The sequence below is a fragment of the Glandiceps talaboti genome, chromosome 19, assembly GCF_964340395.1.
Source record: "Glandiceps talaboti chromosome 19, keGlaTala1.1, whole genome shotgun sequence".
Lineage (NCBI taxonomy): Eukaryota > Metazoa > Hemichordata > Enteropneusta > Spengelidae > Glandiceps > Glandiceps talaboti.
The window spans coordinates 8,344,092-8,368,315 of NC_135567.1; the positions used below are offsets into that span (position 1 = coordinate 8,344,092).

The window sequence follows — 24,224 nt, forward strand, 5'->3', positions numbered from 1 at the left end:
ATCATTGAGTTTTATTGTAACACACCATATAACTATGTGCCAATCATTCAGTTTAGGGAGGTTATGATATTTGTGATAGCAGACTCCCCTGCTCCACCCACAAAAGACACATTTTTATGCTCTAATTTGCATATCACTGATAAAATCAGCATATCATCAGTACTTCTAAATCTAAACACTCCTAAGTACATTCCCACCAGACCTAAAAACTGAACAGAAACAAATGGCTGAGCACCAAAACACCAAAATTGCTACTAAACTACCGCCAAAAAGGGTGGGGCCCTCGCAGTCCGTAATTAACAATTTATCCCTAGAGAAATATACATATTACAGGTTAATCTGCTCAGTAGTTTTGGTATTATAGATTTTGACCCAAACCACACATCTCTGATGCAATCATTTTCTTTTGAACAATTTTCCATCTACATGCTCTATGTAATGTCCCATCAAATATCAAGGTAATCAGTCTTTCAAAAAATCTTTATTATGAGTTCTCTGTATTGCCTCTTTTTTGACTTATAGAATCAATATATTGTTATAACCATGGTGACTGTGGTTGAATTCTAATACTTTATGAACATTCTTAACATTCAAACCTAGATTGGTATATAACTGTATATAACTATATATATCTATACTGTAAAACATTAATTTTTACCCCCTCAGTAGTAATGTATCTATCTTGAATTTTGTACAAACCTACATTGGTATCTATAACTATAGATTTCTATATACCAAACTGTTCCCATTTTACTTCTGTAAGACCCACTCCTCTCCTCACAACTGACAATTCATTTACTATATGCCGTATGGTTGTCAATGTCAGCAGTGATTTGATGACATGGTGTGATATTATGATACCAAACCCAACACCTAAGCCATTAATTTATGGCAACACTGGACTGTTCATTACCATGGTTACACGGATGATATAGTAAAAGTCAACTTGTTTTGATCATTTCATAACCATAGCTTATAACAATGTAAAGTACAGTGTCTACAATCAAAATAATATTAATTTAATTTTTGAGTGGTCACTAAATGCCAACCTACAGGTTATTTCACAAGTAGTTTGCATATGATGTGGAGTGATAGGATGCCAAAATCACAAAATAATGCTAAACTTCACAACATAGTTAGTCAAAGTAAAATGTGACCCTCCCCTATCCCATTTTCTAAAATATGACCCTTCTCCAAGAACTGATTTGTAAAGGTTGACCCCCCCCCCCCCCCCCCCATTCCTCCTCCTAATTCCACTGGTCATAACCCCCCTTTCAATTAATGAAGGCTTCATAATTTAACTTGTTTCATCAGTGCGTTTGACTCCATAATGTTTATTTAAATCAATTTTGATTTTTTAAAACTATATACAATGGAATCCAGTTGTCCTGAAACACAGCATTCTGTCTTGACAAAAATATTATTCATATTGCTACATTTTACGGCCAGTCACAGCAAAAATCCTACCAACATTACTACTTGTGGTACATTTCTTTCTATGAGATACCAGTATTTAAGCAGATCATCACCAACTAAGTATATATTGTTACTCCATGTATGTTGACAATCTAAGACATTGGTAACCTATGCAAAAAAACATGTAGCAATGTTGATAACATTTTGGTTCTCTACATTGTAGATGATGAAATGTAGTAATTCTAGTATAAATGTTGACATCCTAGATGATAAATTTGTAGCATAGTAAGATTTTGTGTTGAACCACACATTGTTCTGTTTTAGGTTAACTGGTTTCTATTGTAACTTAAGACATTGTACAATTTTGACGAATGTCTTTGTCAGAACATATAACTGATGACATTCAGTTCACAATTCTAAAAGTTGTCCACAAAACAAGTGTAAATTGTGTATCCTCACTCACTACCTCTACATGTTATTAATGATGTGTCATCAACATATGTCCCTCACAACACTTTTTGAAATCAGGATATACCTAAAGCAAATGTACAGTTAGTTCCCCTCATGTTTGCTGCTGACAACTGTATGGCATATAGTAAATGAATTGTCAGTTGTGAGGAGAGAATTGGGTCTTACAGAAGTGGCTGGCTTTGAATCTGCAGGCTGCAGTATCGAGCCCCATCGCTGCCGTTTGTTTCTGAGTGGCTAAAGTCCTTGGGCAAGTTTTGAACCGTGCATGTGCTTCAGTCAACCCAGTTGTATAATTGGGGACCTGGTAGGATAGAGGTTGCAGTTTGAATGCTTTAAACCTATGCACTTATAAAGGCTGTAATGGATTGTGTGCTCCCCAGGGAGTTGATGAAGTATAAAGGGCCGTTGTGCTGCTATAGATCCATGCTAGGGGTAATAATTGTAAAGCGAGAAACAATCGTGTAATATGTAATAGATACAGTTTAGGTATTGGTTAATATGTATTACTGATTAGGTACCCCCTCCCCTATGACACTGAATGGAGACATATTGTTTTAAAAGGAATTAGTTGCAACAAATATTTACCTCTGTGATTGAATGAAGAAATGGTTTAAAACAAATTAGTGACAACAAAGTGATACTAAAGAGTGTGTCAGTCACATAAAGGAAATGACTGGATTTTGGTAATTGAATGGGAAATTAAAATTCATGGTCAAAAGTCGAGATCTGAAAAGTAAGTTTACACCAACTACATTGTAATGTAGGGATAAACTCTTAAAGTTGAATGAAGTCTCCACATATTAAAGCTTTTGACTTTTGCAGTAAATCATGATTGTCCATGTATATTCATTAAAAGTTACATAAACACCAAAAGTAATGCATGCACACTTCATTTCTCTGCTTCTCTTGTTCTACATTACATTATTTTTAAACATACATGCTACAGACTCTATGCAAAACACAGTTTGATTTTGATAATTCAACTAACAGGTCAGGGTCAAAGGTCACTTTCTTTCAACAGAACTTGCAAGTGATTATATGGGCTTACACACTTGAATGGATGTTCTTTGTATTGAAGTTTTTATGTTATGCAACTTAATATATTGATTTATTACTCAAAATATGGCCACCATTCATTAAAAAGTTATATGAGCACTATAAAAATTATCCTTGTGTATATTTGTCTTCTGCTATATTAATGATGGACATGATTTAAAAGAAACTGGCAACAAATAAATATGACAAAGTGATAGTTGTGTAATAGGCAATAAATGGCTGAATTTTGATAATTGACCTTGAAGGTTATCAAGGTGAAAGGTCAATATCTTAAAAGAAAGCTTGTACCTGATAATAAAAGGGGTAGACACTTGAATGGAGTCTCTATGTATGATAGTTTTTAGTTATGTCATAAATATTGATTTTAAACTACTAATATGGTTGCCATTCAATCAAATTTGCATATGTTGCAAATAAAGTGATGTGTGTATGTACCATATGACCTGTCATATTTTTGGCAGGTTTGAAAGAAATTGGACATGTCATCTCTGAGAAATAACATATTACAGATGCACGGTCAATAGGATTGATGGACAGACAGACGGATGAAGGGAGGGATGAATACATGTACAGACTGCCGGACGGATGGAATCCACTCTAATAGCCCCCCTTCACGGGACTGCATATAAGGATGGCACCTTCGGCTGTATGTAAAATATTGACATCACAAATTGCAAAGTGGTTATTTAATTGTTTCATACTGTAAACTGTTTTATACAACAAAATAAAATTATACAAAATGCTGTTTTGTATACTTCTTTATTCAGAGGTAGGTCAGAATATCATCCCTTGGCCACGTTTTGGGATGATATCATGACCATACTGACAGAGTGTGAAATATTTGGCAGCATTGCAGAAATTACATGAGAGACCAAGTTGAGTGTATATTTCTGCTATCCTTTCAAAAGATTGTGTGGTTGTATATATCTCCCATCCCCCTAAAATATCATGCACCCTAATTTGATGTTGATCTCTAAAATATTAATCTGTGAAACCATTGTTCACAAAAGCTGTTGCTAGGTACATTTGCATACATCTTTAGAATATTTATTCATTTGTCTATTAATCCCTGTCCCCACCCCTAAAATATCCCCCAACAAGTTTTTGTGAAAGCAGCCTTAATATCAAATTGTAAGCTTTATTGAAAAGAAGTATCATCCAAACACACAAACAGACCTAGTAGAAGTGAGCCACCAATGCAATGGTTGTGAGTTGTGTGTTTCTGAACTTTCTTTTATGTCTGTTCATATTGCTTGAATATAGTTGTAAATTAACTTTGAATAAACAAGGGTAATCCCCTAGGCTAATCACATCTCTAGTCTGTTACAAAAACATGTCAAAATATAACTCTATAGAATTTCTATAGTTTTCTACAAAATATCTATAAAATCTTTTTGTAAGGGGAGCTGATTTTTTTATGAAAATATGCCGGTACTTACCTGATCAAGTTAAATTATTGTAAAAATATTCTCTGAAAAAATCAATTGACCTCACATTGGGATGTGTGTATATGTCACAGAGTAGATAAATAAGATATTAGTTCATCTAAAATCAACTTACGTCATTAGCAGCATTTACTTGGGCCCCAGCTTTCAGCAGCAATTTACAGATATCCAAATGCCCTTTCTCAGCTCCATAATGTAGACTTGTCATGTTGAGCTATAATTAAAAGACACATTATGTATTAATCCTCCTGTTATAATATTGCAATGTATTATATCAATAATATGTGTAAAATTACTTGAAATGTTTCCCAAGTCTCATTATTATTATATAGTTTGGTTGATGTTCACATAGAAAAAACTATGTATTTAAAATTTGACGTTATTTGTATTTATTACATGTAATTTGTACTGTAAAAGTATTTATTTTGATAAAATACCTGGGTGGGTGGGTGGGGGGGGGCGGGGGTAACCGGAACCAAACAATTATTTTTATTTGGCCTCATCCTCATGTACATCCTGTACTACACAATGCATATATTACAAATCTATCTGGGTGAGACTGAGACAGTGAGAGTGAAATGAAACAAAAATTAATATCCAGTAGTAGTAGTAGTAGTAACAGAATGACATGATAAACTACACCTCAAGAAGTGTTTTTCTAAAGAACTACTGATATATACCCAGGCATTTTATTGGGGGTTCCATTATTTATTTCAAGATATCATAACTTTACTCGATTAAGGCCCCTATTTTCCAGCAAAATGAATGCACATGATACTAGCGATATGCAACTCTATGAAATTTTACTATATTAAGACCTCAATTACTGGGGTTTCCATAAAAATTTATGTACACAATACTAGTATGCAACTCTATGTAAATTTTACCAGATGTCCCCCATCTTGTTTATGCACATTTGCTGCATAGAGATTTGGTTATCTTTTCGCTACATTACTTGACTGTCTGGAAACCATGGTAACAAAAATGGGGAAATGTCACAAAACTGGCAGAGTTTTCCATATATTTTACCATGGCAATATATTCGTTGGCGAGTGTATGTCAATTATAGCAACCGTATGTCTTATGATGTTTTCCACCTGACCAACCAACCAACCAACCATTCCTGCCATGTCTCACATCACTCATCTTAATTCATACCCTGCTGTATATAGGTTACATAGGTTGACAACCCCCTGCATAGATACTATGATGAATACAAGACAGTGCCAACATGTTCTCCTGAATGGCTAGTAGATGGCTTTACAAACTATCAATACCTGTTTGGGGGCCAGCGACCAATTTTACAGGTCACCTATACTTTTCATCACTTCCCAAGGGAATAGAAAAATTATTCTGTGTATAATAACTAACAAAAAGCCAGTATGCATGTCTATTTGACCTTTGACCTATTATCTCATTTGACCTTTGACCTTATCAGTTGTATGTTTCGTACACAACTTTACATGTTTTGTCTATACATATATAGTAAACAGCTGACTGTCTAACTTCACTAAGTGACCGTCCATGTAATTTTAGTTCAAATAAAATGTTTTAATATTTCATAGGTATTTGATTAGCCTGTGATCAGAAGGGGTTATTAATCTTAACTTGGGGGAGGGGGGGGGGGGGGGGGGGGTTATTAATTTTAACTTGAGGGAGTGGTAGGGTATTTATTCTGGATACAAATACCATATTATTTTTAGTACATGAATGATATCATACATTAGGTGGAACAATACATACTTTGTTTATATCAGACACTTTCATTAATTATTAAAACTAACCAGCCAATGAATGTATTATTTTTTACAAATTGAATTATTGCGTATTTATTGAAATGTAAACTGTAGACAGGATTATCTATGATTGCATTTGATAGCCTTGAATTAGTTTTAATAAATCACCAATTAATTATTGAAATTACAGTACAGTATGGGTATGTGACTAGTGTACCAAATAAGGTTGAACAGTGTGTTTGTGTCTATCTGTCTGTCTGTCTGTGTGTCTGTCTGTCCACAGGGAGCTCAGGCTCAGTTAGTTTTGTTTACAAATATAAACAAACAAGTAATCAAACAAACAAATAAACAAAACACAAACAAGTAAAAACAAACACACAAACAAACAAATAAACAAGTAAACAAACAAATAACCAAAACAAGTAAACAAACAAACAAACAAACAAACAAACAGGTAAACAAATAAACAAAATAAAACGACAAATGAGTAGATACATACATGAGTAAACGACAACAAACCAACGAACAAACACCCCACCCCCACCCCCCCGAAATGGTCACATATGGAAATAACCCACAAGGGTTGAGACTGATCAAGTACTATGAGTACTATTATAATTTTCATATCCTGGAAAAAATGCAATAAATTGACTTCAGCTCAGTCAAAAATCCACCTCGCTAGAACAAATATGCTTAGAACTCACATTTTACCAGGCGAAATTGACAATAAAATGAACAACGACGGTGAAGTACCTTTTAGTGATCATAAATGACTGGAAAGAATTCAACCTATTTTACAAAAAGTTCAATGATACTGTACCGTACACTGGCAATACAATGTATGTCAATAATAAATAAAATTATATGGGAGACAATTTCAGGAGATAACTTGGTTATGAAGTGAACCATTCATTGCATTATTTTGATGAGGATATTTTATTTTTACACATTTTTTTTAATTTGATACTTTCAATTCCACATTATAGTTTACTTTAATACAAAGGTAACAACACTCTGAAATTTCTACTTTATAGTTACCATAGTTACCAAGAATGTTGAATAAAATGGTTATTATTTTGAAAGGAAAATAGATCTTGTCTGTTTTATTTGTTGTCACAGTTTACCCCTAAAGTTAACATGCAGACAGACAGACTGACAGACACAATTATACATACATACATACATACATACATACATACATACATACATACATACATACATACATAGCATACATACATACATATGCATGCATGCACGCACGCATACATACACACATACATACATACATACATACATACATACATACATACATACATACATACATACATGATTGTACATACATACATACATACATACATACATACATACATACATACATACATACATACAAATGTACATACATACATACATACATACATACATACATACATACATGTGTACATACATACATACAGACAAATATACATACAGACAAATACACACACACACACACACACACTATCCTCTGTACAAGTGAATGTGTCTACTATTCTCTACATAGTCTATACCTAGGCTACCATATTGGTTCATTATCCATACATCAGATATGATTATATCATATCAACTACAAATACTGTATGAGTCATATCTTAACAAAATTACATTTACAACATCAGGGGAAATAAATATCTGGTTGCTATGAATATATTCACAAAGTCTATTTTAATATCTGTAACTTACAAATATAAACAGGGGTACCGGTACATAGCGTAAACTTGTGATTTTGTCAACAATTGACTTCATCATTAGAAGCAATTTACTTTGAAAAAAATATGAAATGTAGAAACTGACATTTGCTGAGTACAGAGGTTTTGTATTATTGAAGAACCCAATATAGGCATGCTTTCTTTAGGGGATGGCCAACTTCATTCCATAAAAGGGATGTGCTACCTTGGTGACACAAGTACTCATTTGAAGCATAATTATGAATACAATAATACAAACATTTCTGATTAAGTTCTCAATAAATAAAGGTTTTACTTGATATATTTTGAATTATCGTAAGATGACATTATCCTTGCATACTTTCACCATGTGGTGTTCAACTTGAAGAGTATGTTTATTGATACTGTAACTATAATAAGTCTCCAACAGCAAAGCTGAAGGGGCTAATTAGTCAGGATGCCAAGGTCCTAAAAGTGGCTTAAAACAAGAGTTACCTTACATGGTTTGAAGTACAATTTTTGACATCATTTGACAATATTCTATCAGTATCCACAATACATACATACATACATACATACATACATACATACATACATACATACATACATACATACATACATACATACATACACACAAACACACACACACATACATACATACATACATACATACATACATACAAACATACATACATACATACACACACACATACATACATACATACATACATACATACATACATACACACAAACACACACACACACACACACACACATACATACATACATACATACATACATACATACATACATACATACATACACACAAACACACACACACACACACACACATATACATACATACATACATACATACACACACACATACATACATACATACATACATACATACATACATACACACAAACACACACACACACACACACACATACATACATACATACATACATACATACATACATACATACATACATACATACACACACACACACACACACACACACACACACACACACACACACACACACACACACACACACATACATACATACATACATACATACATACATACATACATTCAGTCAGTCAGTCACAAGAAACATAACAATGATTATCTCGTTTTACGAGAGGTATTCTGTGTCAATATGATACCCCTCCACTGCAACGACGATATTTGTATTGCACATAATGGTATGAGAGTGACTACAAATTGAAGAATGTAAGCTGATAATATTATGATAATAAGTTTATAATACTCATTACAAACACATTTACCAGATAAATACTTATATAAATAACTAACGGGACAGGGGAAATGAAAATAGTTGTCAAGCAACTAATCTAGTCCAGCCCCGATAAATACATTTAACAATGAATATGATCTGGGCACATCCAATATGATACAATAAATCTGGGATTCCAAAACTTACAAATACATACATTTGTCCATTGGGCCAACTAAAAGGTCACTGACACCCCCCCCCCCCCCCATTTTTAAAACCGAAAACAGGCTGAACACCTTTTTAACTCTAAAAAGTCAATTTTGAATGTTAACTCAATTGTCTATTAATCCCTGTTGTAATCTTTGCAATATATGTGATCATTTGGCTGTTGCTATGGGTGTGGTCTTGTTGCTAGGCACATTTGCATACATTTTTTGAATGTTTATTCATTTGTCTAAGAACCCTGTTCTCTGTGAAATACACCACCATTGGTTGTTGCTATGGGCGTGGTCATGGTTGCTAGGGAATTTGCATACATTTTTTGAATGTTTACTCACTTGCCTACCAGATGATGTTGTTATTTGACCAAAATATACTGCCATTTGGTTGTTGCTAAGTGCGTAGTCATGGTTTTAGGGCCAATTTTGTGAAAATATTTTGAGGAAAATCCGCAGAATAACACTTTCAGAAACACCTCACCAAGTTTTAGACTCATTGACCAAGTACTTTTAGATATAACTTTTTGATCAAAAATGAACATTTTTACACCTAATTTGCATATCACTCATGGAATCATTGTATGCTTAATATTTCTTCATCCTTACATCCCTAGATAAGATAAGATAAGATAAGATAAGATAAGATAACACTTTATTTTAGCCGTTTAGAAAATTTTACATTTCTAATTTGGTATTTAAACAAAATAAAGTTAATAATGATCTATGAAATATAAATATTAAAGTATACAGTAGTTCTAGTGTGTGTCTATTGACTACATGTATCATCCAGGTATATGTAGAGAGCGGTTATAATATCCTTATGTTTTGATTGTAGTATATATCTAAATTGCTCTCCTCTATCTAAGTTTATAAAGTTTGAGTTGAGGGTAGTGATAATACTAAACATTTTTTCTCTTTGTTTTGTATATAATTTACAATGAATTAGATGATGTCTTTCATCTTCTATTTCTTTACAATGTGTACATAGTCTGTCTTCTACTGGTGTTTTTGGTTTTGTATATCTACCCTTCTCAATGGCAAGTTGATGGCAACTTAATCTAAATTTGGCTATTGTTTTGATGTGTTGTTTATTGTTCATTACTTTAATGTATTCTTCTTGTTCCAGGGAATTTTTGAAGTTGTTGTATGTACGTAACTTAGAGTTTTCCCTTTTGTTATTTTCATTCCATTGATTGATATAATATTGTCTAATTGAGTTGTATAGTTCTTGTTTTGTTAAATTGTTGATATTCTTGCTGTTATATAATTGTATATTGTGTTCAAAGGTAGTTAGCCATGAACCTGTGTAATCATTGTTCTCCATGTCATTCATTGCATAATAGGCTAAGTTGTTATTGTCTAATGTCTTGAGGTATTTGTAATAGTTTATTGCTGAGTAGTATATTCTACTAATCAGTGGTTCTCTCCCAAGTTCCATTCTGCATCCTATTTTGCTCACTCTGTTGCTGACATTTAATATTTGGCGACAAAAACGTAGATGGAATTTTTCTGTCTCTGTTTTGTCCCAAGTTGTTTGATTTTGGAGAACACCCCATATTTCGCCAGCATATGTCAGGATAGGTAGCTGTGTTGTATTCATGAGTTTTTCCTTTATCTTAGTACTGTTTATCTTTGTCGAATATATCTGTGACTGGATTCTTGCAGCTTTGCTGGCTTTGTCTGACAATCTGGTTGCTGTGGAGCTCATAGAGCCATTTGTCTTGAATGTTACACCGAGATATGTGTATTGTTCTGTAGTTTTTATTTCTTCCAAGCCACATTTGAATTGTCTTGTATCTTGTTTGCATCCTGATTTTCTAAATACCATTATTTGTGTTTTGTTTGTGTTTACTTGCAATCGCCAGTCTGTTGTGTATCGATGAAGGTAGTCCAGTGCATTCTGTATTCCTTCATAGGATGTTGACATCAATGCAATATCATCTGCATACAACAGGCTGTTGATTGTTTTGTTATTAAGCTTTGGTGCATTTGTTTCAATGTTTGCGAGTCCGGTAGTGAAATCGTTTACAAAGATATTAAACAATGTCGGGCTTAGTGGACAGCCTTGTTTAACTCCATTATCAATTTGGAACTTTTCTGTTATCACGTCAGTTAATTTCACGATGAAGTTCATATTGGTGTACATGTTTTTCATTATGTTGTATACATTTCCGTTGATGTTGTTACATAGTAATTTATAGAGTAGTGCTTTCCTCCAAATTGTATCAAAACACTTTTTGAGGTCTACAAAGCAACAGTAGATTTTCTTATTTCTTGAATGGTATTTCTTTATAATAGTGTGCAGTGTAAGAATATGGTCGATAGTTCTATGTTTGCGTCGGAAACCTGCTTGGTTTGGGTGGATGATGTTATTTCTTTCCAGATAGTTTGATATTCTATTGTTAATGATCATACTAAATAATTTAGCTATCACATTACCAACTGAAATACCTCTGTAGTTGTTTGTGTCTGTCCTGTCTCCTTTCTTGTGTACTGGGGTTATAACGCTGGTATTCCATATTTTTGGATAGATTCCTGTATCTAGTACATTGTTGTATACTTGTGTCAGTGCTTGTTTAACTTTGATGTTGCTGTATTTTACTAGTTCTCCTGGAATGCCGTCTGGTCCACTTGCTTTATTATTTTTTATTGATCTTGTCACTTGTACCACTTCTGATAGTGTTATTGGTTTATTTAATTCATGATTGTTTTCCATTTCATTTTCTAATTGTATTAGTTGTGTTTCTATTTCTTGTATTCTATCCGGTGTGGTAGTGTTATTTTTGCCAATTTGTTGGAAGTGTTTAGTCCATATAGTGTGCGGGATTTCTTTCAATTTGTTGTTTTCTTTGGTATTTGTGATAGAATTTATCTTCTGCCAGAAATCTTGTACATGTTCATTTTCATCTGCAAGCTCTATTTGTGATAGTATTTTTTGTTGTTTGTCTTTCTGCATTCGTTTTACATATTTCCTGAAGTCTTTTTTCTTGGTGTAGTACATTATTCTAAGTGTACCATCTGTTGGGTTTCTTTGTAGCATATTTGCAATCGTTTTCAGTTCTTGTTTCTTCAGGTTGCACTGTCTATCTGTGTAATTCATTTTCCTTCGTTGTGTCTTCTTCTTTGATTTCCTCTTTATGGAACATATGTTTGCTATTTGATGTATCATCTCTTGGAATTTCGTTGCCATTTCATTACTTGTGTTATTTGTATTATTTTTTGTAAATGTGGTCACAATATCCTCGCTTTCCTTTGTCTTCATGTATAGTTTGTATATTTCTTTATTCATTGCATTCCATTGGTAGCTTTGATGTGCAGGTTTTAGGTTTACATTGGTATCAGTAGTTTGTCGGTATTTTGGTATTTTGACGATAGTTTTGATAGGACAATGGTCACTTGATGGATGAAGTTTCTCAACTTTGAAATGGATGATATACTTTAGTAGTTCTTCATTTACTAATGTGTAGTCCACTGTACTTGCACCATGATAACCATAGCATGTGAGTTGACCTGACCAATCTCCTGATGTCCGTCCATTGAGTATTTGTAGATGGTTTAATTTACATAGTTGTATTAGTTCTTCACCAAATTGATTTTTCCATGTATCAGTGTTTCTTCGTCGTTTGACTGATTTGCCATATGTATATGTGTCTGGTAGTGGAATGTTTATATGTATGTTGTCTTCTTCATCAAGAATTACATCATCAATGTTGTTCGTTCTCGCATTAAAGTCACCTTGTATAAGTATATGTCCATGAGTGTTATATTGTTGTAGCTCTTTGTTGATTTCTTCATAAGGATTACAGTCATTATCATTGTAGAAACTGGAATTTTGGGGTGGTATGTATGTTGTGCATATGTAAATGTCTTTTTCAAGGTTGAAAAATTCTTTATTAATTTTACACCATAGTGAGAATTTACTTGTAGTTGGTATAATCTTGACTCCATCTTTGATACTATTCTTGATGAAAATGCTGATTCCTCCTGATGACCTCCATGCTTTCTTGTTTTTGGGTCTAATGCTGTGGTATGTGTAATATCCCTTTGGTTGTGGAATGAGTTCTTTACTTTCAGTATTCAGCCATGTCTCTGCCATTGCGTATATATGGTAGTCTTTGATTTGTGACTCTATGTCTAGTGAACTTTCTGTTTTGTTGTCTATAGTTCCTTGTCTGGGTTTGTAGTTATACCTTAGACCGGCTGTATTCCAGTGGCCAATTGTAAGGTAACTTGATGTCATTGTATTAATGTTTTTTCTATTTCTTTTACGTTGTACTGTCATTATTTATATTTTAAGTTGATTCAGTACCGTGTTCTTTCTCTGTATCCATCTTGCCATCCAGGTGTATTACTGTGATGTCTTTCTGGAGACATTGTGTACATTTCATGTCCTCTCCTGTCATACATGTAGTATTCATTTCTCGTGTCTCTATTTCTTTCCTGGCGATGATCATTACGATTTTGATTTAGTGGGTCAGTTGAGTATATTGGTTTATCATATTGTTTTGTTCTTGGTCTTCTTTCTAGTGGATACAAGCTGTTGATTTTTGTATTGATATTGTTGATGAAAGCATGAGTTCCTGCATCAATATTCAGATGTACACCATCTCTTCCTAACATGTTAGGTGTTATGTTATCCATATCTATGGATGATATGGCATTTGATTTATTACTCCTGAAATAACTGTTTATTGTTTTCATTGTGTTGGTTGTTGATTCTTTCCAGTGTTGGCGTGGGATGACCACACATAAACATTTGTGTTCTCGGATACCTTTGCTGTATTTCAGTTTGTAAATCTTGTATTTCACTTTTTATTGACTTAGGGTCTCTGTTACTGTCGATGTCATTTCCACCTATATTGATAGTAATACTTTTCAGACTTTGTGGAAAGTCGTTCTCAGCAATGACTCTTTTGATGTCAGATATTTCAGCACCACTGTAAGTGAGGACCATCTGGTTCTTGGCAAGATATCTGTTTTGTATATATTTCGATTGGGAGTCACTTATGATTAAGTGTTCTACTTGTTGTGGTATTCTTCTTACTTTGAATGGTCGTTTATTGCTCATGTTTGGTGTAGAAGGTTTCTTGTTAATTTGTTTTCCTTGTGGTGTATGAGATTGTTGTTGCACTATGTAGCTGTATGTTTTTGTACTTTGCATTGGACTGTTTGCTTCAGTTGCTGTAGTGAGTTGTTCTTGGGTTGAATCTTCCGTTTGGTGTCTGTTTCTCTTCTTAGATACAACTGTCCATTGTTGGTGTTGTTTACTTGTTTGTTCAGGTAAACATGTATCTATCTTTTCTTGAAGTTGTTGGAATTCTGTCATTATTGATGCTGTTATGGTTGATTTAAAGTCCTGTACATCTTTCCTGGTTTGTTCTTGTGCATTTAGTATGTCAGTCTGGCTCTGTTGTTGTTGTTGTTTGGAATGCTCAACTTTCAGTCTCTCAATTTCTGCATCTTTCCTTTGAAGATTATCCTTAAGTGTGGTAATTTTGAAAGTTTTCCAGGCATTTTCTTCTTCTTCTTTCTGTAAGGATTGTTTAGTAGATTCAAGCAGTTTGTGTTCACTCTGTAACTGTTCTTTTAGACTCTCTATCTCTTTGTTCTTCTTTAACATTTCCCTTTCAAGCATTGTTTTGTTGGTATCTTTTGTGACATCTGTAAATTTCTTGAGAATGTCATTATGACTTGTTGACATTTTTTCATCCAGTTCAGTGATCATTGTAATGTATTTGTCATGTTTTTCTTCTATCATTTCAATGATTGTTTGTAACATGTCTTCTTTGTTGTTACTTGTTAATGATGTGTTCACATTGATAGTTGATACTGGTATTTTGCTTGGTGTGTCTTCTTTTATGTTAGGTGTTGACTTGTTTGATGCATTCCCATTAAATTTCAACCCAATCTGCTAAGTGGTTTTGGAATTACAGATTTTTGACCAAAAAGACACATTTTTAGCCCTAATTTGCATATCACTAATTGGACCATCATATCATGAATATTTCTTAGTAAAAACATCCTGAAGAATGTTTCACCCTAATTTCAGCCCAATCTGCCCAGTAGTTTTTGAGTTTCAGTTTTTGACCAAAAATCACATTTTGTTGACCCAAATCACACACCTGCGATGTGTTCATTTTCTTTTGAACAATTTCCCAACTAGATCCCACAAGTAATGTCCCCACCAAATACCAAGGCGATTGGGTTGGCAGTTTTTGAGTTTAAGTCGTCCACACACAACACACACACACCACACACACACACACATACACATACACACACACACACACACACACACACACACAGACAGACACCGCTCATTGTAGTTCAGTTGTGCTAAAAATGTAACTAATCAGAAAGATGAATGATTTCTCGCGTAGTAAGAAATAAAATATACAAACAACTTCCTTACAGACTAAAATCAATAGACACCACAAATACTATCTAGAATCAACAAGAGAAGTATTGTCAAAAATCCTTGAAGAGTATGTAACGCCTCAAAATGTGAAATGACCACCCAAATGTATGTATCTGTGAGTTGCCAGTTTTTTTGCATAATTCTGTATCTCACACTTTTGTAAGTAATATATGTATCGGGAATGAAATATACACTGAGATTGAATATACACCAAGCTTGAGTCAAATTTAGGATCCTAACTGTAATTTACATAGCCAAACAAGTAACGGTCAAATTAGTTAATCTCAAGTTTAAACAATCTCTACTAACCAATCCTATATTTTCCTAATTGACCAATCAAATGAAGGTCAATATCAAATTCACCCCAATATGTATGGAATGTAGTAAAACCTATATAAACCTTCATTTCTGTGTGATCTGTAGGAGTTTTGTTAGATGTCAATAAAGTATGAATAGCTATCTTTCTAGTACTTGGTTATACAGCATCATTCCTTTTCTGAACCTGTTTCTAGACAATTCCCTTACCCCATAGTAAGCTGACCCTGAATATGCCATTGCTACAAAAATTATGACAAACTATATAATTTGCTATCTGATTTACTATCTGATGTCTGCAGTAGTTTATAGCAAAAAACTTATGTGAGTGTTTTGAAAAAAAGTGTAAAATTGAGATGACCTTGTAATTAGACTATGACCTTGACCTTGGATTTAAACAACCTTGTGATAAGTGATTTGCCTGTACTCTAAAACCTATATATGGACACTTCCATCATATCTAAAGCAATTCGGAACCATGAGATATTCAGTATTTACATATTTTGGTATAATCACAGATCTCGATACCAGCTGTCTTTGGAACAGAATTTTGTTACGAACAAAGCCAAAATACGTGTTTGCTGCAAAAAAACTATATAATTTGCTATTTGAGACCGATTTGCAGCCTGACACATTATGTCTTGGTGGTAGTTAGGGAAAACACCTGTGAATATTGACAGCAGTTGTCTTGGTAACAGCTTTCTGTTACAAACAACTTCATATATACTTTTTTTCACATTTTTCGGAAAGATTTTATGTTTGGCTCTTTTCTTGACTGTCTTACAGCTTTACCAGTCATATCTGATGGAAGTATACAGAAAAGTATCGATGAATGTTTCGATAAATTTGACAAATTGAGTTGACCTTGAATTTTGACTATGACCCTGAGCTTGAATCGACAAGGTCATGTAATCATCGAGTTCCCTGTCCCCTAAAATATATATACACAATTCCTCATTGCACAGATAAATAAATGTGGATATCTAAGGGAGTGGTCAATTTGATGTGGGGGGGGTTGTTTCAGAATGCTGTCACTACACTATAAAGGCTAGAATTATTTTCTTTTCATCTATTATTCCTGGATGGAATTATTCATAACTTGAGGTTACATAAGGGGAGGGTCCAATATTTAGAAGGGGCCTTCACAGTGCTGGCACTGTAATATGGCAAGCATAGCTATCTTTCTTTCTTTCTTTCTTTCTTTCAGTCTTTCTACTATTACTGGATGTACTGATGTAAACATTTCAGTACATAACGGAATAAAACTTTTTTGGCAGTCATTACACTATTGAAAGGATTCTTTTCTTGGATGGAAAGATTCATAACTTTAGATCACATAAGGGGAGTGTCAAATTTTAATGGGGGGAGGGGAGGGGGGTAAGAGTACTGACACTACAATATGGCAAGGATTACTTTCTTTCTTTCTACTATTTATGGATTCGTGAAAGGCTTTCAAGTTTCATGCAATGAAAATCTTCTTAATCCAGAAAGTGCACGAAATGTGCAAGTGTCTGGTCTTCAATGTACACTCAGTAGAAATGTCATTAGTGGAATCCTATCCCTATTCACTTATGATCAGATCAATGAAATATAGTTTGACTCACAGTAATATCAACATACCTCTACAAGTGTTCTGTATTCTTGATCATCAAGTCGACGACCAATTATTGACATTTTTTGGCTTCAGAAAATGTAAAAACAAGACACAGCATCTCTGTCCTTTGGGAAACTGATCATGTGTATTATAGTGATCTCATGACCAGAATTTTCACCATAATTTGAATGTCACCCAAGATTACGTAAGAGAACCGATCGTACATTTAAAATGTTGACATTCAATATGCACTATAAGTTATGACAATTTGATTTGTTTGTTGTAGATTGTCACACAATTTCTAATGCACATGGCTCAGTCAATGACATCTGTCAATCAATGACGGTGATTTGTCAATAGCACATCTATGACAAAATCCAAGTTACATATTCCGCCGACAAGATATCTCACATTATAGAATACATGTTTATTATTATTATTAACTTTATTGCCATAAGTATAAGTATAAAATTATACAATGGAATTCGCTTTGGTTATACGTAGCTCGGTTAAAACACAAACAGTGTGGATATGAATAACTATTAAAAGTGGAAAATATGTACATATACGCTAAAACGCTAAGACAAATTACGAATCATTTAAAATACGAACTGACAAAGGATAAAAACTATTTTTGAAGCGATTTGTTTTGGTTTTGATTGATCTATATCGAGTACCAGAGGGCAGCAGTTCGAACAATGTGTGGGCTGGATGGTTTATGTCCTTAATTACAGATTTTGTTTTCCTGGTGACGCGTGAATTAAAAAGTGACTCAAGAGATGGAAGTCCTATACCAATAATACGTGATGCCGTTCTCACAATTCTATTTAACTTAGCACGATCCTTATGAGTAGTGTTTCCATACCAGACTGTGACTGAGAATGTCAGAACACTCTCAACCACAGCCCGGTAGAATTTCTTTAAAATAGCTTGACTGACACCAAAGCTCTTTAAACGGCGTAGAAAGAAAATGCGTTGTTGGGCCTTTTTTACAATGTGATCAACATTTTTCTCCCACTTTAAATCCTCTGAGATAAGTGACCCGAGAAATTTAAACGTATCTACGATTTCTACCTCTTTTCCATGAATATTCAGGGGTGTGTGATACATTCTCTTTTTCCTAAAATCTACGATAATTTCTTTTGTCTTATCAACATTCAACTCAAGGTTATTATCGGCACACCAACCAACAATTCTGTCCACCTGGTCTCGGTATGCTGTCTCGTTGTCATATTGAATAAGACCCACAATTGACGTGTCGTCAGCGAATTTAAAAATCAAAGAATCGCTAGCGGATGAGGCACAATCATGGGTAACGAGAGAATACAGCATGGGAGAAAGAACGCAGCCCTGGGGAGCACCTGTATTTAAAATGATTGGTTCCGAAAAGAAAGAACCCGTCTTAACCACCTGGGGTCTATTTGATAGAAAGTCAAAAATCCAATTGCATAGAGAACTATTGAGACCAAGAGACAGTAGTTTGTTGTGAAGGTTTGCTGGAATTATGGTATTGAAAGCCGAGCTATAGTCAATAAAAAGTATTCTGACATAAGAATTTACCTTTTCAAGGTGGTTGATCGCATAATGAAGGGCCAAAGACACAGCATCTTCGACCGAACGATTTGGACGGTAAGCAAATTGATATGGGTCGAATGAAGGAGGGAGACTAGATTTAATAACTTTCAGTACTAAACGTTCAAATACTTTCATTACAACTGAGGTTAGAGCAACGGGTCTGTAATCATTGAGTTGGGAGATAGTGGCTTTCTTAGGGACAGGTATGATTATTGACTTTTTAAATATACTAGGAACCTTACTAGTACTTAGAGACCTATTAAAAATGTCAGCGAAGATACATGAAAGTTGACTCGAGCAAGCCCGTAATAGACGAGGTGACACCTCATCTGGGCCAGCTGCTTTACGTACGTTCAACTTCGCAAAAATGTGCCTTACATCATCGTCCGATACCGAAAAGGCCCCAGAACCAGACATGTCAATATTAGGATGAACAGTTTGCTTGTCGAAGCGGCTAAAGAAAATGTTTAGTTCGTTTGCAAGTTTTTGATCGTTCAAAGTATCCGACTTGGATTTAGACTTGTAGTTCAGTATTCGTTGAAGACCTTGCCACAAATCTCTTGTGTTGCTTGTTGTTAGATTGACTTCAAGTTTATCCTTGTACGCCCGTTTGGCTTGTTTTATTGCATTCCGCAGGTCATATTTGGCCTTTTTGTATTGTTGATCGTCTTTCGACTGATATGCCACCTGTTTAGCTATGATTTTTTGTCTAATGTTCTTGTCAAACCAGGGCTTGTCGTTTGGAAATTTGGTCATCGCTTTTACTGGAATACAAATATTTTCACAGAATTTAATGTAATGAATGACAGTTTCTGTATATTCGTCAAGATCAGCTGCGTTTTCTTTGAATACGCCCCAGTCAGTCGCATCAAAACATGCACGGAGACATTCAATGGCATCATCCGTCCACTGGGGTATAGATCTTTTCACAGGCTTGCAACGTTTAAGTTCCTGTCTGTAAGCTGGTACAAGGAAAATCGTAGAATGGTCTGAATTGCCGAGAGGTGCACGGGGAATAGAACGATAGGCATTTTTGATAGTTGTATAGCAGTGGTCCAGTGTGTTACTACCACGAGTTGTGCATGTAACCTGTTGGTAATACTTCGGCATGTCTTTCCTCAGATTGGCCCTGTTAAAATCTCCAGTAATAATGGAGAAAGATCCAGGATTCTGATTTTCACTTCGTGTTATTATATCTGACAGTTGATTGATAGCTGAGACAGTATTAGCCCTTGGGGGTATATAGACAGCAGTGAGTATAATAGAGGAAAATTCCCGAGGTAAATAGAGTGGCCTGCATTTGATGGTAAGTGATTCTAGTTCGGGAGAGCAAGATTGTTGGAGTATTTTAACATCGGTACACCATGCGTTATTAATCATGAAGCACACACCGCCGCCTTTCACCTTATTTGAACGCTGGAATGACCGATCGCATCTGAATATTGTAAACCCAGGTGGTTGGACAGCTGAGTCAGGAATTGATTCATTCAGCCATGTTTCCGTAAAACAGAAAACACTACAATCTCTAAAATCTCTTTTTGCGTCCAAGCAACAGTTCAATTCGTCAATTTTGTTGGAAAGGGACCGAACATTTGCCAAAATAATGCTCGGTAGCGGAGGGCGTTGGGAACGTCGACGCAATCTCACTAACGCACCACCACGTTTTCCACGTTTTCGCCCGCGTTGCGTGTTATTGTTGGCTTTCCTACATCCACCATTAGAGACTTCAGGAATATGTTCTAAAATGTCTAAAATAGGATAACCATCCTTCTGGCACTCACCAACATTTGTCCTGATGTGAAGTAACTCTTCACGGTCATACTTGTGCAATGCTGACATGCAACACACAAATAAAAGTGAGAGTAAATACAAAATAACTGGAGCTCGCATAACCGTGTCGCCATTGACCGGCGCCATTGACCGGCGCCATTTTTAATGTTACAGTACTTTTGTTTCACTTTTGTTCTTTATTGTTTAAAGTGGGCAATATCTTTTGGACAAAAACATTATTTTTAACTGGATCACAAGTGTGTTTTGTGTTCAAGTCTTACCATGACATGTTTTATTTTGTTTCATTTTTAGTTTAAGGTTTTTTAAAGTCTTTCCTTAGATGTGGTATCACCTAATGCATAGACTAAAGATGCAAAGACTTGTCAGGAATAACTAAATATAAATAATTATCGTGGACATAGGCAAACACTTATGGCACAAAAAGTTGTAGTTTTCTATCAAAACTGATAATTGCAAACATTTTTAACGTTAGTGCCTGTTTAGCTATTGTTGTCAATATTCCATTGTAATCATCTTATCTTTATGTCAACCACTCTGCAATCAATGTTGTTTTGCAACTAAATATTGTTTTATTTATGAGCAATGAGCTACTTATTGATACACTTACCAATGATTCATTTATAGGCAATGATCTGATTTATGTACTGAGTATACACTTACCCAATCTCTTTCATCTACATAATTGACATCATAACCATTCTTCAAGTAGAATTTAACCTTCTCTATATCTCCACTTTTAACAGCATCAATGAGATCCTAATATAAAAAAACATGTACAATGATTAGACTAATTTACATCAGTTTCACAAATCATGTCAACATTACATTAAAAATATGCTTACTGCAAACCCAGTGTTAAAGTGACCAAATTAATGAGGATTAGGTATTTATTTTGAATTTTGAATTTATACAACAATTGTTTTTTCTAATTGAAAAAAAAAATAATGTGAAATAATATCTACCAATTCCTTGTTTGTAACTCAGTAAATTGAAAATCAATAAAATATGTCTAAAATGTTTGTTATTGTACATACAATAACACTTTTTGTAATTAAATGTACAATAACAAACTTTTTACACTTTATGCATCTTTTTGTAATCAAATGAGTTACAAACAAGGTCTTGGTATATAATATGTTATTTCACATTATTTGTTAAAGTAGAAAAACACAGTAAAATTGTATTATCAATTAAAACGCCAAAATAAATACATAATTCTCATCCACACGGCCACTTTATTAATATTTTAGCTGTAACAATGAAAGTCATTCTGATGAAGATCGTCAACAAGACAGATCAAAAGCTCAATGCTAAAAACATTTTGAACTGCTTGAATGTGCGTTATAACATTTGTAATGCATTCACAATGCTAACACATGTAACATTAAAAAGCTATATTGATGATGGACAACTGATATATACACATACTCTATGTAAATTAGAATATTAACACATGTATCTGTGTTATGGTTTCTAAGAATTACTAGACTGTAAGATTGTCATGATGTTCCGCCCTCACTGGCCTCTGATGTGTGAGGGCGGCCCATCACGGTGTACCTTACAGACTAAAGAATTACATGATTATACATATTTACAAAGTTTGAGGAAATTTAAAACTGACCATGTCATCAGATACATTTAGATATTTACAAGATATGTATTCATATATGACGTCACTGTACTACACCAAACCATTTCACAGCTACAGACTTTATTGTTTCAGGGTTGGGGATGTAGCTGCCTGCTGGGGGGATGTAGCTGCCTGCTGGGGGTGTAGCTGCCTGCTGGGGCAGGGGGTGTAGTTGCCTGGGGTGTAGCTGCCTGCTGGGGGGGGGGGGGGTTGTAGCTGCCTGCTGGGTGGTGTTGCTGCCTGCTGGGGGGTGTAACTGCCTGCTGGGAGGGGGAGTAGCTCCCTCAATGGCAAGGGGCTGGGTAACCAAGACTACAGACTTTAAATGGATAGATGTACTTAAATAAATTAGTGACAATGGCATTATAGCACAAATCTATAATAATCACATCCTCAAAGAGCTTTACAATTATTACTCCATGGCACAGACCTATAGTGGCACAATGGCCCTTTACTTCCTCAACTCCCTGGGGAGCATACAATCAGCCTCTATAAGTGCATGGGATTAAAGCATTCACATTTCAACATCTATTCTACCAGGTCCCCAATTAATACAGCTAGGTTAACCAAAGCGCAATTGTGGTTCAAATCTTACCCAAGAACTCTAGTCATTCAGAAACAAATGCCAGCAATGGGCTCAACCCTGCAACTTGCAGATTCCTAGCCAGCCACTCTAAACATTCAACCATCATGACTCTACAACCTGCAACCTGCAGATTCCTAGCCAGCCACTCTAAACATTCAACCATCATGACAGCACATCTATCCACTTGCCTTATACCAATGATGTTATTGTACAATATATATATATCACTAATTCATTATTGCTATGAGTATAGTCTACATTGTAGTAGCTTTAGCATGTATGTGTTTACCTGCCAAATGTTTAATTTGCCTACCCAACCCTGTTGTTACATTCCCCACATACGCCATCAATTGGAGGTTGCTTATGGGTGAGGTATCAATATTTTAGCATGTGACTTCACTTTTGGATATTTAACAGGCCTAGGTTGCCAAGCAACCTTAAACAGATGTTAATCTTTACGCCACTGACACTGACATGTGAAGTAGCCCATAAAAGATTTAATGATTTCATTACATCAATAAAACAAGAATCTTACATTTCCAGGCTGAAGTCAAAGCATTTTGTAATACAACAAATCACATTTCTAAATGTAAAATGCACATTTCTGATGCGATCATTTTCATTTGAACAATTTCCCAAATAGACAATCGAAGTAACATGACCACCAAATATCAAAGCAATTTGTCTAGCAGTTTTTTAATTTAAGTTGTTTACACACACACACACACACACACATACACACACACACACACACACACACACACACACACACACACACACACAGATACTTAGCGATCCCTACAGCACTACTGAACCTTATCAATTCAGTTGTGCTAAAAATGAGTTAAAGGGGAACACCACTCAATGAAATAATTGTATTTCCTGAGAGTTTTTTGGTTTTAGATGACAATTTGTATAGTCATAATGACTCTTGGTTCCTTTTAAGTCTTCAATGGGCAAACTAATAATATTGGTGTGCATCCAAAGTTCACAAAAATACATTCATTTCTCCAGTAACACCACTTT

At 34.7% G+C, this 24,224-nt stretch overlaps 1 protein-coding gene across 1 annotated transcript in view; it reads right to left on the reverse strand.

Moving 5' to 3' along the window:
* Positions 1 to 24,224, reverse strand: part of LOC144450227 (histone-lysine N-methyltransferase EHMT2-like) — a 148,885-nt gene that overhangs the window by 120,333 nt on the left and 4,328 nt on the right. Inside the window, exons 2-3 of the mRNA XM_078140819.1 lie at positions 21,643 to 21,738; positions 4,504 to 4,602 (exon numbers count right to left, since the gene is read on the reverse strand). Of these exons, the coding sequence (XP_077996945.1) occupies positions 4,504 to 4,602; positions 21,643 to 21,738 (195 nt within the window). The remainder of the gene's footprint in view (positions 1 to 4,503; positions 4,603 to 21,642; positions 21,739 to 24,224) is intronic.